A 21,646-nucleotide genomic window follows, 5' to 3' on the forward strand; every position below is an offset into this window, starting at 1 on the left:
GATCGTGACAGCCAAAATGTCTCTAGACATTGGCGAATGTCCCCTGGTGGGCAAAATCCCGCTCATTTGAGAACTGCTTCATTAGACAAACATAATGGAAAACATCATCTTGGGTGCGGAGGGAGTGTCCGCAGCCTATGTTTTGCTGGTAAGAATAGAAAACATTTGCATAAACAAGACACAAACTGCGATAAATACCGTGAGGAAAATAAGTAGGTTAAAGAAAAAAAGTTGGCACAAGAATAGGGTTTACGTTTGAGGGGTCAGTACGAAAGGCTTCTTGGTGAGGACATGTGAGCAGATACCTGGAGCATGAGGAGCTAGCCAGGAAAGAAGGGTACAGGAATCGTGTTCCAGGCAGAGGGAACAGCATGTGCAAAGTCTGAGGTGGGAGAGAGCTTCGCTTGCTTGAGAAATGGAAAGGACGCCAGTACAGATGGGAGCAGGGTGGGCAGGGTGAAGAGTGACATTCAGTGGACTGGGGAGGTGGCAATGAGCCAGATGGTGCAAAGGGTGGGGGTAATCAGGGAAGGCTTCCTGAGGAGGTGACCCTCTAGGGCTGAGGTATAAAGGGAGAATAGAAGCTAGTAAGCTAGAAAAGAGGGAAGAGCATCCAAGGCAGAGCAGAATATGTGCAAAGGCCTGGTGCATGAGGAAGGAAAGGAGGGGCCAGTGTTACTGGGCCAGGGAAAGCAAGACTGGCATTGAAGCTGTAGAGGCAAGGAATGGCCATAACGTGACAAGTCTTGTAGTCGATCCTAGGAAGCCTGGATTTTATTCATAGTGTAGAAGGATGTCGTGATAAATTTAAAGGCTTTGTATCTACCCAGGGGGATTATTTATTCCAATAGATAGTAACTGATTGCACTTCATGGGCAACCCATTGAAATCAGTGGGGGACAATTTGGTTACAATATAAATTAACATAAATATAAATATATATCCTAACACTTTAACCTACATTTCCTACATTTTGAAGAGTACCCAATTCTTTCTGAATGGACAGGCCATGGGCTTCACAAAATAATAGGACGTGCAGGGTCTTCTATTTGCCTAGAAGTACAGTTCAACGAAGCCTTCATGGCCTGTGTAGGTCTTGGTGTGGGGAGTGCTCAGCTGAGACTGGCTCCTCTCTCCACCTGATAAAAGAGCCTCTTTTTCTTGTCTTTTTTTTTTTTTAACAGGAAACCAAGGAATGGAGATTTCTGGTGGTGGTCCCTCATTTTCTTAAATTGCCTGAAATCTAGTCTATTACTGAACATTAACCATTTGAGTGAACTGTTAAAATCTGAAGAGTTTTAGGTTAAATAAAAAGGAAACTTTGGATCACTAGCATAAATTAAAAACCGGGGACACCCGCATCAATGGACTGCCAAATAAATACCAAGGAAAGGAAACAACACCTTTACGGTCAAGGTATGGGGCCTGCCTAAGGCTGTGAGCCTTGCTTTCTCTTATTTAGAAAGATAAAAGAGGGGTGAAAGACTTATTAGTCCCAAACCGAGACTTTCTCCTAGACTTAATCAAGATTGAAGGAGGCTGGCAAGGTGAAAAATGTCCTCCCTGTATGAATCACAACGGGATATTACCGCCCGCCCCAACCCCCCGCCATACTTCATATAAAGATACGTGGGGATTCTGGGTGGGGATGTGGGGGCGGGAAATGAGCAGTTTGTTCAGACTTTCTCAGCCAACAAAACTCTCCCTCCTCTACATATTAAAATCAACAAAACTCTCCCTCCTCTACATATTAAAATCTGTCTTCACTCATTCTATCAGGTCTGGAGCAAGGATCTGGGCCTCTATGACATCTTGGTGCCTGAACAGGGACTCTTTTCCCTCTCACCCCTGGTATTTATTATACTATCTCTGTGCTGCCCGCTCAGTACTATGTAATTACACATCCTCTAGCGTTGGGTTTTGGTTTCTTGTGCAAATGGAAGATAGAGGCTTTCAAACTGATTCCTTATTTTTAAAACCACACATTATTACTCTGTTTTATTTCCTTTTACTCACGACAGTGGTGCTGACTTCTGTCTGGGTTGATTTTTATCATAAAGGACTTTGAAACATCTGATACGCACCTTCCATGCAAATAAATATTCTCTGTAACGATCCAATGTTAGGTTTTCATAAGAGAGGATAGCATCTAATTAAGAAGCAAATAACCCAAATATATTAGCGAGTGTGACTAAATAACATTTTTCACTGTGGTGTTTTTTTTTCCAATCAATATTTCTTGAGAAACGGAGCAATTAAACAATTATCAGTAATAAAAATTGCTTCATATTAATAAAGATCAGAGAAGTACAAATATGAAATTCAGGCCCGGTAATTTTATGCTCCATTAACTTAAGTTCTGTCTATTGCAATGTTAAAACTTTGTTTCCAAGTGAACAGCAAGCAGCTGCCGTGCAAAGCTAGTAGATTCCGAACCCCAGTGAACCCTGAAACAAACACAGGTGTGACAAATGCATACCAATGATAATTACAGACCTTTGATACCACAAACTTGAACTTCACCAAAATAGATAATTTTTACTTAATAGCTACTCTCAGGGTTGTAATCAAACATACCTACACATGAGTGTTTTGTGAAACACAGTCTTCCCAAGAGCTAATTAATAGTTTCTTAGCAAAACAAAATTTCCAAGAGTTTACCATAAAACACTTAATGGTATTTCAGCGATATACCCTGTAACTCCTTTGTTTTACCAAGGAGTCAGCTCTCTGCTTATTTTATTCGGGTCTAAATGGAAAGTTTAAAGGGGGATTCGGTGTTCACAGCTGTTTGTAACTTTAAGCCCTCATCCTCCACTTCTTTATTTACTGGTCAAGGTATTCTCTTCACAGCAAATACGCATTCCTTCGTCGTTCTCTCATTCGTGCATATATCCGACGAATAAAATATTTATTGAGAGCCTGGAATTGTATTCCAGCCCAGACCCTGTTCTGCCCACTTCACACAGGCAAGAGGAGGGGACAGGATGTGAACAAGCAACGGAAACCGTGTCAAAGGGCGACAGGTGCCATGCATAAAAGGATGGGGCAGTGGCATGAAAGTAACACCCACCCCTCTGAAAAAACACTGGAGTCCTCAAGCCAGTTTTATTCGGGAATCTGAGGGATGGGAAATGGTGTCTCTACTGTCCCTGACCCACTGGGAGTTACTGGCAATACCACAGTATAGTTGGTAGCTATAGATTAGACGTGCTAAAACCAAGATAGGGAGAAATAAATCACAGTGTAACTTTCTAACGATGCTTTTTCTTGCATGTTATAAATCAAACACGTGACCATGTGTCATACTGCACGCAAGCTAAGCAGGTTTAGCGGAAAAGTTTGGAACACGCTCCTCTTTTAATAGATGAGCCTAACGTTAACTTGACCTTAAAGACAGCACGCGTATGTTCAGGGTCAGTGAGTATTTACAGGCCAAGAAGAACGAAGAATATTTATTTTAAGCGGTGTATGGTACAAGGCTATTTGCTCGACAAAGAAAGGCAGCCCATAAAAAATGTCTGCAGCCGGTGCATTTTTGGCAGACAATTGCCAAGGTGTAGTAACAGCTAAATTAAAAGTGACTGTGCGGGCACCTGCCTGGGTGGCCTATTCGGTTAAGCACTGACTTTGGCTCAGCTCATGATCTCACGGTTTGTGGGTTCAAGCCCTGCGTCGGGCTCTGTGCTGACAGCTCAGAGCCTGGAGCCTGCTTCAGAGTCTGTGTCTCCCTCTCTCTCTGCTCCTCCCCTGCTTGTGTTCGGTCTCTCTCTCTCTCTCTCAAAAATAAATAAAAACATTTAAAAAATTTTTTTAGAAAGTGACTTTGGACAATAAACATCTGTAAAATAGTCATCAGACTCTGTGGTTTTTGTATTACATGGAACAGACACTGGTAGCCAAGCAAACAACTTTATAAATAGTGTAGTCTCTAACGGTTAAGAACAACATATGGCACTTAGTAGGTCTCAGCAAATATCTGTTAAAGGTTCACACCGTTTCAATTCTACAATCTGGACTTGAATTAGTTCCACTCAAAGGGAGTGTTTTGCTTAGGTAAGCTGTGCCTTTTCCAGTGTTAACTTAGAATAAGAATGCTTTTTGACCATCACTTGACCAAAAATAAATCTAAACGAAGTCATCATTCAATTTGTATGAGAGACTGTTGGTCCCTCCAGTGGCTACAAGGCAATCCTGTGGAATGCAGCTCTGCAGACCCTATTGACAATGGCAATGAACATGTTCATAACAATAATAAGGGCCTGTTTTAATAGAACGTTCCACGCATTAAACACATTAATGACCCATGAAATAACTGTTTTATCTGTAACACATTAGGCAACATTGCTAAAACAATGTATTAATTGAAAGTCTATTTCTCTAAATGTAAGATTTTTTTAAAGTACAAAAACGGCATGGAAGTCATTTCGTAAAAACAAAAATAATTCAACTTCGAAACTGGAGCCACAACAAATGATGGCGTGAAAAAGTAAAACTTGGAAAACAAGCCTGGTAATTTTAGATGTGTTATTTTGCTATATTCCCATTTCTCTGGTCAAAAATGGCATCTGTCTATAGAGTGTGACCTCAGAGTCTTATGAATATTTCAAAAGCTTTTAATTTTCTTCTGGGCATGCGTTTCTTCCATAGGACGTTTATCTCTCTTTTTCTTTTTCCTTACTAGGTACAGAGACTCCCGTACTCAAATACACCTCCCTTACTTCCATCCTCTTCTGTTCCCTCACACTACGTTTGATATTACCAGAGCGACCAGAGTAGCTTTTTCTATAAACATGTGGTATCACAATGAAATCCAAAGCAATATCAAACTGAAAATGTCAGTCCTCTAAACATGAAATATAATGTATGAAGAAAAAGTATGTGAATTATCAGTGTGTTTTATAAATTCTCTTTTGGGGGGCATACAAAATATCAGACCAGAGACAATTATTTTACTGTCTGTTTCTTGGATATCAAAGAGAATTCTGAAATTCATCAAAGCTAACCTTCTGTTATGTACAACAGGCTAAGCTGAAAAGAATGTTAACAAGTTCAATTTTCATTCAATCAGCACTACTGCTCTCTGAAATGTTTCATTGCAGGAAAGAAATAAAAATAATCTATATGGTAATTATGAGGATGAATCCCCCAGTAACTTTCAGCTACATGAAAGGTCAGTTCTATTCAAGATATTTTATCAGTCCCCTGCACATACTCCTGTCCTGTCATTTTAAATCTGAACAGCATTTTATTTTCCCATTTACAGCTACCTGCAGAATTAAGTACTTAAGCCAAATAAGAAAAAAAAAAAAAAAAAAAAAAGAAATGTTGAACGCTGGCAAAGGCTATAATAGCACAGAGATAAATCGTTCAGCTGCTCTCTCTCAAGCCTCTAGGGCTGCAGATTTTTCTTCTCCTGGTGCACTGTGGGTATTCAAAACTTGTTCAACATGATTTCATTTCATTTCAGGCACTGCCTGAGAAAACTAAATTACAGAATCAATCATACAGAAGGTCAGAGTGAGACTTCATTACAAGTATTGCATGCTTGCATGAATATCTTTCATTTATGACTGACCCAATATGTCACAATAGCTGTCTAGTAAAAATAATCCACTTTCTGAAATTGATGTACTACTGATGTCAATGCTACTCAGCAGGCTGGGCAGATTATAGAGAGGTGTTAAAAAAAAAAAACAACCAGCCAACCCTTTGGAGCGCACGTTGTAGATTTTTAGAATTGCAATCTTTTGTAGATTAAAATAATTTCCAGATGATCATCTGAACTGACAATAATGCTTAGAGGTAAAGATTTTTCTAACCAAAATATACTGCTGGCTTTGACTTGCCGACCACATCCTGTTTGAAAATATACACATCCGCCACAAGCAAATCAAGGTTGTTCTTTGAACTCACAAACGCATCGACAGTCAATTTTTCAACAATTTGCTTCTGACTACGAGGGCATTATTTGCGTATTTTGAAATGTGAATGCTTATCATTGGGCTCTTTGTAATCCCTCCTTTTTGTTCCTGCTTTCTGTTTTTAAATATGATGGCATAAAAATTTAAGGAAGATAAACACGTCGTGCTTGTTGCCAACAAAAATGCAGCTAATCAGTAATGTGACAAAACTGTCAGTCTTTCTAAAGGAAAACCAATGAAGCTCTGAGGAAAAGCTGGTTCGATACAACACAAACAAGCTGGCTTTTCTTCTTCTATGAGAGTCTTAATTCACCACAGCAAACCTTAACAGACAGCCATATTCATTTGGATAATAAAACTTCTTACTTGCATAAGGTATGAAATATCCACTGCACACCGGGAAGCCGAATGCATGATGTATAAAGTAGTATTTATTATTTTTCTGGTGACCTTCCGAAGGGAAATCTCGGAGGAGCTGCTGTGGAGTATTATGATGTAGCCAGCCAACTCGGTACCCGGAGGGAGATATAGAAGAACCTTGACATAGCCTATTTTTAACCATGCCTCTGGCGATTCTGAATTCAAGTTTATAGGTGAGCATGTCAGGTAGTACATAGAACAAAGCCAACGACACCTTGTATTCATCACAATTCTGTCCAAGTACATTTTATTTTTTCCAACATTTGTGATTTAAAATCCCATGACATTTCTTCAAGGTGAAATTCTACTAGAATTTTCAACAAGATTAGTTTGTTTCAAGCCAAAATAAATATCACTCAGGTTCCGCGGAACTTCAGAAAGGCACCAATAAATGTGACGAGGCCCATGTAAATACCATGACAACAGCATGCACTTAGCTAAAGTACTTATACCCTTAAAAATCAATGAAATAATTCAACTGCTTTAGCGATTAGCAATACATTACAAAAGAAGCATTAAAAATTGAGTCCTCTCTCCCAAGGCCAGTCCGTGAAAGCATTGTTCTTTAAGTGTATGTGAATATCATAATTATTTTATGATTCCATCTTTAGTTCTTTCCAATATAGTAAATTCAATTGACCATGAAATGAAATTTCATAGTCAAAATGCCTCCTTTACACTTTTTTATAGCAGCAATAACAGTTTTATAGCTTTAAGGCGAGGTAATTCATCAGATGTTTAATTCAAAGGCAGATTCTTATATTATTAATAAATATTTACCAATTTAATAAAATACACATTTTAGCACGCATGATATGGTCTTTTAACCATTTCTGCAACTTCAATCGGCCTTGCTGAGCATCTATGAATAATGGTGAGCCCTGGTAAACTCCCTTGGTGACTAAACACCCTTTTTTATTTTTATGACTTTCCAGGCACCGCACTGCAAGCCTGACTGTAGAGGAACAGAGGACAAGAACCCTCCATTCCAGTGTCAAAGGGACAAGAACGTAAGGAAGTCCACAGGAAACAATTATTTGTGAGGGTGAGGAACATTTATGAATACTTAATGACCACTTTCCTGACTGCTTGCTGCTTCTTTTCTGACAAAAAAGGAAAACTAAAAACCTGATGTTCAGCTCAAACACAAGAGATCACAAGCAAAAGAAAATTATGTTGCGTCAGTCCTATTTGGGAAAGCAATCTTACATTTCAGAGAGCACGCTGAATCTTTACACCGCTAATCTACTACATACTTTGCAATCATCTGTTGTTATCTGGGGAATTAACAATGAAACCAATAAACATCATTGGCGTGGTCCTAATGTGCAGAGAAATATGTAAACAAGCAATAGGATTTGTTTTTTGTTATACCAACACATCTGTTTCATTTTATCAGGGTTAAAAAAAAAAAAAAGCCCTATAAACTATTAATCTTGTTTGAAAATGTCTGCTTAGTACCTCACCTAGATCGACACAAATGTATTATACACTATGAGGGGGAAAAAAAAAAAATCCCAGCAGAAGAGTTTAAAATACTTAAGCAGATTTACTCTGGTGATTGCTGACTATAATTGCACACTAAGAAAAATGGAACCAAAATTATTGCATTAGTGATCTTGGCTCTCTGGAGTGCCTTATTCCGTGTTTATGACAATAAATAACACAATTAGGTATATTTCACACAATAACTCACTCTATATTTTCCTCTGCTGGTTATAAGAAATTATTCTTCTTCCCTTTCTCCGTATCACAGTTTGAGATTTCATTTGAGGTAGGAACAGAACATGTACCATAATAAACATCATGTCACAATCCAACAAATGCAAAAGACCTCGGCACCAGATAAGGGCCTCCATTTCTCAAATCTCTCCTGGGCAAACTTCTAACTCGAGGACATCTCTGTGGTAAACCAAAGCCAAGGGAAGATTGGCTAATTCCAAGCCAACGAATCAGACTTGTTGAAAATCATTTCAAATCGGAAGGATCTTGCTGGGTCATCCTCCTTTAAGTGATCATGAACCAACCCATAACCCTCTTGTCCCTGCACTGAAATGGCACTAGGAAGAACAATCCTCACGTCCATCAGTAGGTAGGCGGAGCACGTTTCAGAACATAGACTCCTGGTCTTTACCATGAGAAGTGCAATGATTAAAAAAAAAAAACACTTTCAAGCAATAAATGTAGTGCCTACCATATGCAACCCACTGCTATGAAGCACGCCATCTTGTTCCACGAGATTTCTTGAGATTGTTATGGAAGGAAGATCCAGGCTTTGAGGGGGAAACTGGGGTGTGAATTCACTTCCCTGGGAAGGCAACGGATCGCTGAGGCCTTGAAAGGGTAGAAGAACATCGGGCATGCCCAGGGCAGGGTCTGATTCTGGAGGAGGCGTGATAGGGGGGATTTCAAACTCCTCATCCCCGAGGCTTGGCGTATGGAATGTCTGCTAAAAGGAAACAAAACACAGACATCTTCACATTCTATTCCTATATCTTATTTCTCCTTGGAGGGAAGAAGAAAGATTTTGCATGAAAACACGGCATAGCTAGGCCAAATATTTATTTCTCAAATGAAAACATCTTAAACACAGATTTCCATATATAAAGTTTTGCTGATCATTCTGATTAAAGATTTAAGTCTCATTATCATATGGTTTTAATGGAGTATCAGTATTAACAGTTTTTTAATGCGTACTTAATTAGCAACATCTGTCTTTGTTGTTAGTTGGAGCATCAGAGACATTAGATTTGGCTATATAACAAATTGCCACTTTATTGATATGTTAGCGAAACAGCTCAAACCGCTTACATTATCCACATGCTTCATAAAATGCTGACGATTTTGTGGTGCACACACACAACATTAATCCAGGAGTGAACATTACACATGTTTACTTTCTGCCACAACATATAAAACAAGTAATATGAAATTGGTGGTTTGCTTTTTAAAGTTCCTTATGGGTATATTCCCAAGTGCCGAGAACGCTTCTATGGAAATTGTTACAGTTCAGAATACAAAATTTTACATAAGGATTATCAGAGCATATATTAAAAGGTCCCAGTGCCTTTATTTTAAATAAAATAAAAAGGAGAGTTAAAATAATAAGGGGGAGTTATTCGCTTTTATGATGATTTTAATGTGTACCTATCAGAACATTTTTAGGAGTCTTCAAGTCTGGAAGACTATCTATAGAATGAGCACAGAGATACACTGATATACATGTACTAACTGTACTGGCTCATTTACTTAAGCAAGTGTTATCTCTCAAGACCTAAGTAAATAAGGACCTTAGATCCTTAAAGACAGTGTTTTAAAACGGGGCCTTTTGATGTAAATGAGGGCTTCCATGTTCTATTACACCAACCACCTTTCTTAAAATAGATTCGTGGGGGGGGGTGGGGGGCAGTAGTCAAGGTCTAGGATATTCTTTTGGGTAGGGTGAAGGGGTCAGATATTCTTTCTAGCTCAGAGGATCAAAGTTATAGTTCAGTATTAGTACCATTTTTTGAAGAATTAACCGGTGCAAGTTAATTTGGATCTGCTGTAATCGGTTAAGAGAACTAATTAAGAATGGAAAACCATCATTCTTCGAACTATCAATGATGATACATAATAACCACTTGAGAGAAAATAGAAACAAACTGAAGGAAAAAAAAAAACCATTCTGTGCATATAGAACCTGTCCACCGTTAATTGTATCTCACCAGAAATAAAGAGGTCACAAGCTATGGGAGTCTATGGTGGGACAGGTGAACATCTTGAGGTTCTCAGCAGATTCGATATATGCAAAAACATTATAGCACAAAAACATGTCTGAAAGCTAGAATGAAGTATTAGATTCTCTGACATATTTATTCTAATACTGACCCCCCAAAGGACGTCAATTTCTTACTGTGGTACCCCGAGTTCCCAAACACAAAGGGATGGATTGGCCACAAACGTGGTTGGCTAATGAACGTAACCCTATGGCTGCATTTGCCGTTATTTTGGCACTAATGTGGTCTAGTAACAGATGCAACTGTAATTTGTGACTCATTTGCTACCCCATTACTGCTTAATGAAATCTAACATATCACATTAACAATACGGATAAACACTCATTCTTGATATGTGGCATTTGGCTGTTTTCATTACCACTGTAATTAACACTTGAAATATTATTTCAATAAATATTTAAAGTACTTTAAAAATGGTCAGGGTAATCATGACACAGACAGAAAACATAAAGCAAATGTGTGAATTTCCAACTCAGAGTATCCCAGTCCCTGTGGCGTTATCTACAGGGCAATATCTATATGAAGGGAATTGGTTTCAGGCACAATTTCGACTTCACAGCATTCAAACCTAAAGTCTTCCTGAATTAGTTTGCACTCATTAAAATGTTAAAAAACCAAATAAATTTACTTTTAACGCAATGATCGGGAAATTAGGCACATGCTGTAATGTGGCGCATTAACATTTACTTGGGCTTTATTTTTTGTTCAAGATGTACAGTGAAATCATGGCGTAAGATTAGCTCTTAAAAACTCTAACATAAAGCACGTCTTATGCTAGGCGGTCAAAATTAAGGAGGCTTTCACTTTTATTTTCGTTAAGGAACAGAGAGGTGTCTTACGAATAATGTGTCCCTATGGCATAATTTTTTCAAAAACAAATTAATTTTAAGTTAGAATTGAGTATATTGCTGTAGCATAACCTAATAAAGTGACATTATAATAAATCACCAAGAAAATGCTAAAATGTTAAACCACTTTTAAAAGAGAGGTAAAATTAAGCATTCCTTAGAGAAAAGAGTGACCCCAAACACCGGATAAATCTGCGATTATAAAAATAACCACGTATGGCACCAGTACCAACAAAAAAGACACTGACTTTTGTGACTCAGCCATCTGACCGCTATCAGGTTAGTCGTTCCGAGTCTATAGTGATTACTTTTTACGGATACTGACTTTTCAGTGTTTACCTTGAACATGTTAAAATAGTATGTACATGGTTAAATACCATCTGTACTGAAATGTTCAAAACATTTGTTCCTTTTGATAAAAATGCAAATCTGGAGAACTGTTGTATCAACATATAACAGCCAATGTCTGACACGGTGAATTATCACAGCTGGAATTAAATTGTCTCTGAACAGCTGCTGGCAGTAGAGCTTTCATCAATGTTTGATTCAAATGTAGGGAAAAAATCCTACAGAATGAAACATCATGTTGTCCTTACAGATGGGGTTTGTGTTCATTATCACAAACAACACAGCAGCCAGTGCCAGACAATATCCCTTATGTAGGCGGTCTTCTTGGTTAGACAGATGATGGCCACTGCAGAAATGATTAATCTAGGAATACCCTTAATCCTCGCTTCCCCCTTTTCTCTAATAATTTTGCAAACTTCATTTCTTTCATACCACTTGCCTCCCTGTACCAAGATCATTTACAAAGCCATTATGATTTCCATCCTCTGGGGTCAAGCTAGTTCGGTTTCCTATATGTGAACGTACTTGGAAAATGAAGACTTTTTATTACGGGGACCACAAGAGGGAATGTTCCATTTGGACCAATTTCACCTGCTTGTTCTTGTTCTAGCATCTTAGATCTCACCGTTTGCCACTTGTGAGGAAACCGTTTTCTTGATCTAATCAAGATGGAGGTTTTTCTGGAAGGGCAGGCCAATGAGCTCAGACAGCAGCCCTAGGTCAGTAAGTAGGGAATGCAGTAAAAACAGCAACAAGAAGATGTCTTTTTTTTTTTTTTTTTCCATTTGTACCAGTAAAGCTGTAGACAAACCCAGAGCCATCATCCAGTCTTCCCTGCTATGACCAAGTCCTGGAGCATGCCCTTTCACTCCTTCCATCTCTCTGTATTGATTGAACACCTACTATGTGCCAGGTACTGTAATGGTCTACGGGGATCTAACAAGAAAACGAAACACTCCCTTCACATCACTCCCACTGAAGACCCCAGAAACTATAATACTATATTCCCCCACACCATTTCCCAAACCATGGCAACTTAAGGAAATTATCCCCAGAGCTTTGTGGAATTGAAATACTTTCTATTAAAAGTCTCTTCCACCCCCTAGTTTTCAAAATAACCACTTATTTGCTTAGATGCCAATTTGGAGAGACAGATTTTATGTGCTGTCTTACATATTTACTTTTGTTGGCATGTACATTTCTTTTCATCAAGAGATGTGTGTGAATTGCTAACGTTCCTAACAGCCTCCGGATAAGTGACAGTCTTGTCAGGTCATTTTCTTTTCCAAAAGGTTTTTCTCCTCCAAAGTCGTTACCTTGCACCACATAAGAGAGATAAATTTGATACTCTGCTTTTCCCTTCCAGCCTTTTAAATGATCCAAATAACACACGAAACGTGAACGGACGCATGAAGACAGATACCTACCTCACTGGCTGCAAAGAAAGCACTGTTTGCCTCAGCCATGTTCATGTAGTTATTGTTGTTTCCAAACTGAAAGAAAACAGATTGTTTTATGTTAATATGCAGACAGATCAAGAATCCCGGTGGTGTGCTTAAAACTCAGATGGGATTTGTAAAGAATGCTAGTGTCATGAATTAAAAGAGTAGTTTCACTCGGACCAAATGCGAACTGTGACAGGTTTTGTGCTACATGTAGTCCGGCTGCTTCCCTCAGAAAATAAAGCACAGAGTCAAGCTAACTTGAGAATTCTAGAAAACGGGGTTGTTTCTCATCAAGACTAACAGCGAAGGGAGACAATGACGAACTTTTGGCCGCCCGGTCACTAGTGGGTGTTGTTTACTGAACTGGCATTTGTGAGAGAGGAGAAGGAAAAGTTTCCAAGAAAATCACCTTGACACATTTTTACAGCATGTTGAGATTTCATAGCTCACTTTTCAAGAACAGATGTCACAAGTGTGAGTAGGTTAAAATGTGAATTAAGGGGAAAAGAATCCAATTCCCAGGACTCAAATTCTATTTTCTGGCGAATGGGGTGTGGCATGAATATAAAGAAATAATAAGACGAAAGAATATTTTTCAAATCTCCAAACAGAGTTGAAAACGATATCTGTATCCATCAGAGCTGTTGAAAACAGTGATATTTAATCTCTCAATGTAACATTAAGTGCAAAGAGGTTTAAAATATAAATGGAATCCTATGAACACAGCAATTTTTATTTAATTCCCTAACACAATAGCCCATTCATACCATCACAAATAAGACTGTATCAGCGTTTCAGACGTAAGCTCTTTACTGCTAGAGACCTGTTATCAAAATGTAAAACTTGGATTTTGCCAGAAATGTATTTTCAGGTTCAGATGGTATAAGGAGGCGCGTTTTGTTGCTTTAAACATTCTGTTATCAGTCTGGCAATATGGAAAGGCTCTGTGAGCATAATTATCTGGGGCTATATTATTTTCACGATTTTATGAAGTGGTAAAAGAATGCCCTTCTTTTTGTAACGTGTACTGTTTCTTTCCTTCAGTGCATCAAGTAACATAAAGGTTTGGTCTGCAAAGGGTGAAATGTATACATCTATTCTCTCATGTAAATAGAGCTAGTCAATTATTTAAACTAAGAGGCGGGGAGCCTGGGTGGCTCAATCAGTTAAGTGTCTGACTCCTGATCTCAGCTCAGAGCATGATCTCACAGTTTGTGAGTTCGAGCCCCGCGTGGGGCTCTATGTTGACAGTGCAGAGCCTGCTTGGGATTCTGGCTTTCCTTCTCTCTGCTCCTTCCCTGCTCTTTCTCTCAAAATAAACAGACCTTACAAAAAATTTAAAAATTAAGTAAAAGGCATAACTTCCCCAAGGAGAGAGGGAGAGAGAGAGAGAAAAGAAATACAGATACACAGATAGATAAATGTAGAGAATAAATATAGACACATAGATATGGAAGATCCACATAATTCTCCTCGTAGTAAACCCACCAACACTTATTTCTAGGGGGCTCTCGGCCCCTGACTCTGAACCTGTAGGATTCGTGCACAGAAGCCCAACTGACATGCTACACTTTATCATGTCAGGGATCCAAGCACTAAGCAGGATTTACACAGAAGGCTCTAATGGTTCCAGAGTGCTGTTGTGGTCTCTGGAAGCAAAATCCCACCCTGTAAAACGAAATACATACTCACACAATGAGCTTCAGGTTCATGTGGGTAAACATCTTTATAAGGATTTCTGAAAGATGTATTTGTTAGCACTTAAGAGAGACCTTTACCTAGTTTCTCTGAAGGCACGGGATATCCAAAACGTGTGGGGATGGTTTCACCAACAGATACTCACGTCCAAACCCATCAAGGTGTATATACATTAAATAGGTACCGCTTGTGGTATGCCCATCATATCTCAATAAAACGGTTTTAAATTTTTTTTTTTCAATGTTTTTTATTTATTTTTGGGACAGAGAGAGACAGAGCATGAAAGGGGGAGGGGCAGAGAGAGAGGGAGACACAGAATCGGAAACAGGCTCCAGGCTCTGAGCCATCAGCCCAGAGCCTGACGCGGGGCTCGAACTCACGGACCGCGAGATCGTGACCTGGCTGAAGTCGGAGGCTTAACCGACTGCGCCACCCAGGCGCCCCAATAAAACGGTTTTAAAATAATTTTAAAATGAAAAAAGGTACCTACGTGGGCGGGTGCGCACGCACCTGCGCCTCCCGCCCACATACACAGACACATTTCCCCCCATTTTCCGACGATATTAAATGCATGCAAGCAAAAGCGCAGGTTTCCGTCTGGGAATTTTTGATGAATTAATGATCCTAGAATTAAATCTCGGGGCCTCCGTTCGGACTATTCTTTTTGGATGTTTATGAGGACTTCGGTCACCGTGTGCCTTCCAGGCACTCATTCTATGCCTCCCGCAAGCGGCCCAAAGCCTGCCACCCAGCTTTAACGTTATTTAAATGTACGTGTTGTTGGGGAATTAGAAATCCATTTAAGGAAAGCAGCTCATTATCAGAGAGTATTTTTTTAAGATTAAACTCACTTATTACCTAATAGCACCTAAAACAACAAAGAAAAATAAAATGGCTATTAAACTAAGGGCCTAAACAATTCAAAAAACAAATTAAGCTTAGAGTAAAATAAGAACTGGGTTAGAAATCCTCTTCTGAACAGTTAGTATGCGAATGTAATTACTGAAGAAACTACAGCTAATCAGCTGTGAATTGTATCCATTAATTAGTATTTGCCCTGGAGAAATGAGAAAAATCAGTAACGACGCTGGCACCGCGGTGTGCTGACGAGCCACACGACGGCCGCGCTGCGTTTAGTCAAGCAGGTGGCTCCAGTGGTCCACGTAATTTGAAAAGCTCTCACCTGAAGTACTGAGCTGGAATTACAAAGCACTCCTTGCATATCTTTTGTATCTATAGCAGGCCTTAATTAATGGCTTTTAATTTGGAAACACTTGGCCATGGGGCGGGAACAGTTATAAATCATTTCAAATAGAAGCAAGGGTTGCTGTTCCACTGGGGGTAACAGATCTCCCCTACAAATATGGCCTCAAATACTGACTTGTGCAGGGAAGGGTCTTTCTCTTGCACAGGTGGCTGGGTCCCTGCTTGAGCGTGGTAGGGTGGCTGGATACAATACAGGCTGTCCAGTTAAATTTGGCTTTCAAATACACGACTTTCAAAGTGTAAGTATGTCCCATGCACAATTTGGGATATACTTATACTAAAAAAAAAAGTATTCTCTATCTGTGATTCAACTACACCCCCTATTGTGTATTTTTACTTGCTAAATTTGGCCACCCTACAGCATCGTTAAATTGATCAGGATGACAGGAATGCCACTTTCCATTTGATTTACCTTATCTGGTAACACTAGCTTAATTTAATTTGCTTTATTTTAAAATGTGACCTATGAATCCTGCTTTACTCATTTGGTGTAAGAACAGATCTGATTCTGAGAGAAAAAGTGATCCTTTGGGGGCAGATCTCTAATATAATGACCTCAGAACAATTAGCTTTAACTGAATTGTGTACAATTAAATTTACTTTATGTTCTAAGAGACAGTGACATCGGTAAACAGAATATATTACAAAAAAATCCCTAGGTCCATGAGGCAAAGGGCCTTCACTGTGTTTCACTGCTGTCTCCCCACAAACTGGCACCAGTGCCAGGCATATTAGAAGCACTCCAACACTTGCCGAAGAGAGAGGGAGGGGGAGAAAGGTTGACCACATTCTAATTACCCTGAGAGGCCTTCTACATACACTATTTCATTTAACTCTCCCAAGCAGGACTAAATGGAATTTATTTTCCCAAGAACAAGTTAGAAAAAAGGAAGTTATCCCTATTTTATAGATAAATAGACTGAGGCTTCAAGGGGTCCATGCCCCAAATCATAGAGGTAAATACTGGAGTCTGGTACCCCTCTTAACGTTTCAATAGGCACAGAACCTTGAATATTTCACCCAGTGATGAATTCAAGGTTAGAACTTGGTTTTTATCCTCTCACTCAAGGCTACAGTCTCCCAGGAGGTGTTTCCAGGTACCTAAGTCTAACAGAATGCTCCTTAAGAAAAGAGTTGCAGGGGCGCCTGGGTGGCTCAGTCGGTTAAGCCTCTGACTCCAGCTCAGGTCATGATCTCACAGTTCGTGGGTTCGAGCCCTGTGTCGGGCTCTGTGCTGACAGCTTGGAGCCTGGAACCTGCTTTGGATTCTGTGTCTCCCTCTCTCTCTGCCCCTCCCCTGCTTGTGTTCTGTCTCTCAAAAATAAAGAAACATTAAAAAAAATTTTTTTTAAAGAAAAGAGTTGCAGAGTTGCAAAGCCCATAAGTTTGAGAAAGGCTGCAGACTACCGCCCCTCTTTTATGAGTCCCTGTGCCCACTACACCAGGCAAACGTTCCGAGAAGTCCTGCAGCTCATTCATTCACAGCAAACACTTATTTATGCACCTACTGTGTGCAAGGCACTGCGTTAGGCTCTGGCAACAAAACGGTGAGAAAGATGACCAAGTTCCTACCTGGACGCAGCTCACAGTTTTCTTTGAGTGGGAGATACCAAACCTCCCCTTTCCCCCCATATTTGCCATGGGACACCTCTTTTGGTTTTCCCCACAACAGTCTGCGGGAACACTTTGGGAAACCTTGTTCCAAACCCCTTATTGACAATATTCTTTTACTTTTCCCAAATACTTCTTACAAAAAGCTAACATCCTCATTTTGCACCATGGTAAAGTTTACGCCTTTTATGAATCACCTAAATAAGAATTTCTAAATTACTCATTCTGGGCTTTCGTAATTTGGCCGACTTCCAAGTTTTCTAGGTGGTAGCTCTCCACTGATGTTCCTTTGAAGATCCCCCAGTTCAGCCACATTAAGATTATTTACCGTGATTTCAGGAGTCAAAGCAAAATATTTCAAATCAACTGAAGGAACGTCAGGTGAAACAGAGTTACCTATGACGGAGAGCACGTAAAAACATTCCTTAATGCTTCTTTCTTAAGAAACAGGCCAATTCCAAGTGTTTCAAAGAGCTTACACGTTGGGGGAATGGTCACTGCGAGGCAGGGGCATTTATGAAGTACACTGGTGATGATCGGTCCTTTCCACTTTGATAGGCTCTAATAGATGTGATCCCCAAAGATATCATCCCCAAAGATATAATTATAAAGCAGGACGGAATTACTCTGCACGTCGAACTTCTGTATCTTAATAATTTCACAAAAGCACATCTTCATTGTACCTGGAGGTAGATTTGCTTTTGCGCCTTGATGAATAGTTATAGCTTCGGCAAATACAATTTGTGAAGGACATCAATTAAAAAGGAGCATTGCAGGATTTCTAAAAAAATTTATTAAAGACCATCGTGTTCATGGCCTGTCTACCCGTGTGAAGTGCCAAAGTAAATTAATGGAGATTGTTAATTCTCGCTTGTCCAGCAAAAGGCTTGGAAGAGAAAGTACAGCAGCCCAGACAAAACCCGTCTGTAATCACAAGACGGATACTTCGGCTTGATCAGTCCACACAACATGATTTTCACTAAAATTATTTTGACACCCATGTGAAGAATTGTGTAGGCTTCTAATAAAGCTGCATTAACTACAGGGCATCAAACAGCTAAATGGCACCAATTTAATCCTTAAAAAAAAAGATAATCCTTCGAATTCTCTTTTCTTTGTTCCCATTAGATTTGTTAGCAGACACCATCCAATTTGATGCCTCAGTAAGGACATCTGTCAAGTTGCTTACACAGATGAACTGCGCCATCACGGACCAAGTGCGCCAAAGTACGGTCACATGATGAGAAGGCAGTGCCTCAAAGTTCACACACTCTCAAAGGCTCTGTTCGCTACCCCGTGGAAAAGAACTTACCAAAGACAATCGAGGTTTAACCATCTCCGGCAGTGGGAATCTGTTTCGAGATATAGAGCCCCAAAGAGTGAACACAAGCCAGATATGGCAAGGGACAATAAATACTGGAGATTATCAGGGGTGGATCTGGCACACCACATCGTGAACGAACAGCGACGTAGTGAATACAGACAGTCCATACCAAAGGCTACGGGTTCAACAGCAGTCTGGAAACAGAAACTGCAAACAATGGACTAAGATGTATAATTAGCAGGAGAGTACACACACACACACACACACACACACACACACACACACAAGTCTGCTAATTATGTATACACAAAGAGAGGATTATGTTTACATATATGTATAATTATACACACACATATATAAATTCACATATATATATTAATAGGTTCAAATATAAAGCAAGATTTTTGCAAGAAAATAAACTTTCAAAAATATTATTTGCCTTTCCATATGCTAACAACTCCTAGATAATTACCTCCTGAGCACCAGACTCACATACCCAACTGCCTACATTTGCATGTGGATGTCAACAGGCATCCCAATCACATGCACAAAACTGAATTCCTCATCTTCTCCCCAAACCTGCCCCACCCACAGCCTTCCCCATCTCCTTTGATGGGGAGATGACTCAGTTCCAGTGACTCAGGCCAAAAATCATCTTTGAATCCACTCTTTCTCCTTCCGCCATCAAATCATCAGAGATTCTGTTGGCTCCTCTTTCCAGTTACACACACAACTGACCGCTGGTCACTCCCTCCACCGGATTCACCCAGGCTCAAGCCACCCATCCCCTCCTGGGGTCAATGCTCCCCCTCCTGGCAAGTCTCGCTGGTCCTACCACAATGTCCACCAGTCTATTCTCAGCACAGAACCAAAGAGAGACCTTGAAAACCTAAGTTAGGTCATACCCCAACTCTGCGTAGAACTTTCCAATGGCTTCCCGTTCCCTCGGAGAAGAAGCCAAGACCTCAAAATGGCCCCCCATTTCTTCTCTGACCCTTGGCCAATGTTCTCCCCCTTGCTTCTCCTCCTCTAACCCTGCTGGCTTCCCTGTTGTTGCTCCAATACCCCAGACACATTCCAACCCCAGGGCCTTTGTACTGGCTCTTTCCTTGCAATGTTCTCAAGGCTCTTGCTCACTTCCTTCTCTCTCTCTCTTTTTAAAATGTTTATTTATTTTGAGAGAGAGAGAGAGAGAGAGAGCGCAAGCGCACACACGAGCTCCCTAGCATGTGAGCAGGGGAGGGGCAGAGAGAGACAGAGGGCGAGAGAGGATCCTAAGCAGGCTCCTTGCTGCCCGCGCAGAGCCCAAGGCAGAGCCCAACACGGGGCTCAAAATTTCAAACCTTGAGATCATGATCTGAGCCAAAATCAAGTCGGACTCTCAAATGACTGAACCACTGAGCCTCACTTCCCTCTTGAGTCTTTTCTCAAAGGTCATCTTCTGACTACCCTCTAAGATTTCTTTGCAGCCCTCTTTCTCCTCCAGCACTTTCTAGTCCCCTTCCCTGCCTTGATTGTTCTCATAATGCTTTTCAGCGTAACATATTTACTGTCTTCTCCACCCCCCCCCACCTAGAATGTAAATTTAATGAGGATAAGTACGTGTTGTCTACTGTTTACGCTGATGTCCCAGTGCCAAGGAGAGTTTGATAAATAGTAAGTGTTCAACAAATCTGTGTTGAATGCATGAGCAAATAAATTAATTTCTAGATGTGAAATGCTGGTACGCAGAACTGTTCTCCAAGCCAAGCAGGGCACGAGATAAGCACTTGAAATTCAAGCAAAAAAGGAGAAACCAAGCATCCATCACCAAATGTTCCTACACAAACCACACCTATTGGAAAGAACGGGTGAAGGGAAGAATTATATATTCTAATAAAATTAATATTTCAAATGTTAGAGATATTTAGCTTGAAAAAAAAAAAAGCTTCGTTCTAGAAAACGCACTAGTCCTTTTATCAAAAAGACACAGAGGCCTGGGTGGGTGGGGTTGGAGTGTTAAGGGTGGGTGCCTTGGTGTTTGAAAATGCACTGCAGTGGACAAGGCTGATTCTGGCCTGCAGGCAAAAAGCCCGGAGAAGGGAAAGCCAATAATCTAACATCAAGGGACCAAGAATCTGAGTATTAAATCTGACAGTTGATTTTTTTTTTCTAATTTAAAATATTCTGTTTTTAAGAAATTTTTGCTTCAAAGGTTAGGTCAGAGTTTCTCAAAGTGCAGTGCTAGGGACTACCAATTAACCAGATGCCTGTTTAAAAAAATGCAGATTACCTAATTCCCCAGAGTTTACTGTATCAGAATCTCTAGCCGGTGGGGGCCTAAAATTCTGCATTTTTTTAACCAGCTTCTCAGGAATTCTAGAACGCACTAATATTTGAAAACTACTAGCCTAGTTCATCTTGGACTAATGTAGAAAAAAAAATTTTTTTTAAATAAAGCTTTCCATACATCTGAAAACGATCTTATTGAAATGCTGATGTAGCACAAGCTGTTTTGTTTAAAGCAATAAATGCTTGGCTCAATTATTTCCAATCTCTTCTTACCTTCCTCACTTATGGGAAAATGTAAACACCCATGAGGGGACCATCAGCCCCCCTCCCACCCTCATGAGCAGAAGGAAAGACAGAAATGTCCTAAGTTGGACCAAGGAGGGAATAAAGGTTCTAGACTTCTAGAATACAGGTTTTAGATTTCTCAACAAATTCCAGGGACCCACACAAGGAAAAAACAATGCCACAACATACGGACTCTACTCAAACATGGAGGCCTTTGGATTTTCATGATCTGGATGCATCTGAGTCTGTAAATTGCATAACCATCTGGACTAGTTAGAGGTGGCAAGGAAAAAAAAAAAAACACAACACCCTCTCAAACCCAACTGCACTTGTTTAATATCAGAAAAACAAATAGAAGCAGAGGAGAAGACACTAAGCTTCCCAAATCAAGTTTTCTTTTTCACAAAAATGGAGCAATCCTCGAGAC

General features: G+C 40.0%; 1 protein-coding gene across 4 annotated transcripts in view; it reads right to left on the reverse strand.

Moving 5' to 3' along the window:
- The window catches only part of TOX3 (TOX high mobility group box family member 3), a 107,623-nt gene that overhangs the window by 16,841 nt on the left and 69,136 nt on the right, over positions 1–21,646 (reverse strand). For 2 of the 4 annotated variants that reach the window (XM_060650781.3, XM_060650784.3), the window contains exons 2-3: positions 12,747–12,812; positions 8,539–8,790 (exon numbers count right to left, since the gene is read on the reverse strand). In XM_060650781.3, coding sequence (XP_060506764.1) covers positions 8,539–8,790; positions 12,747–12,812 — 318 coding nt within the window. Of the gene's footprint in view, positions 1–8,538; positions 8,794–12,746; positions 12,813–21,646 lie in introns of all 4 variants that reach the window. The other 2 variants (XM_060650780.3, XM_060650783.3) reach the window with 1 other exon arrangement.

This window comes from Panthera onca, chromosome E2, assembly GCF_046562875.1.
Source record: "Panthera onca isolate mPanOnc1 chromosome E2, mPanOnc1 haplotype 2, whole genome shotgun sequence".
NCBI lineage: Eukaryota > Metazoa > Chordata > Mammalia > Carnivora > Felidae > Panthera > Panthera onca.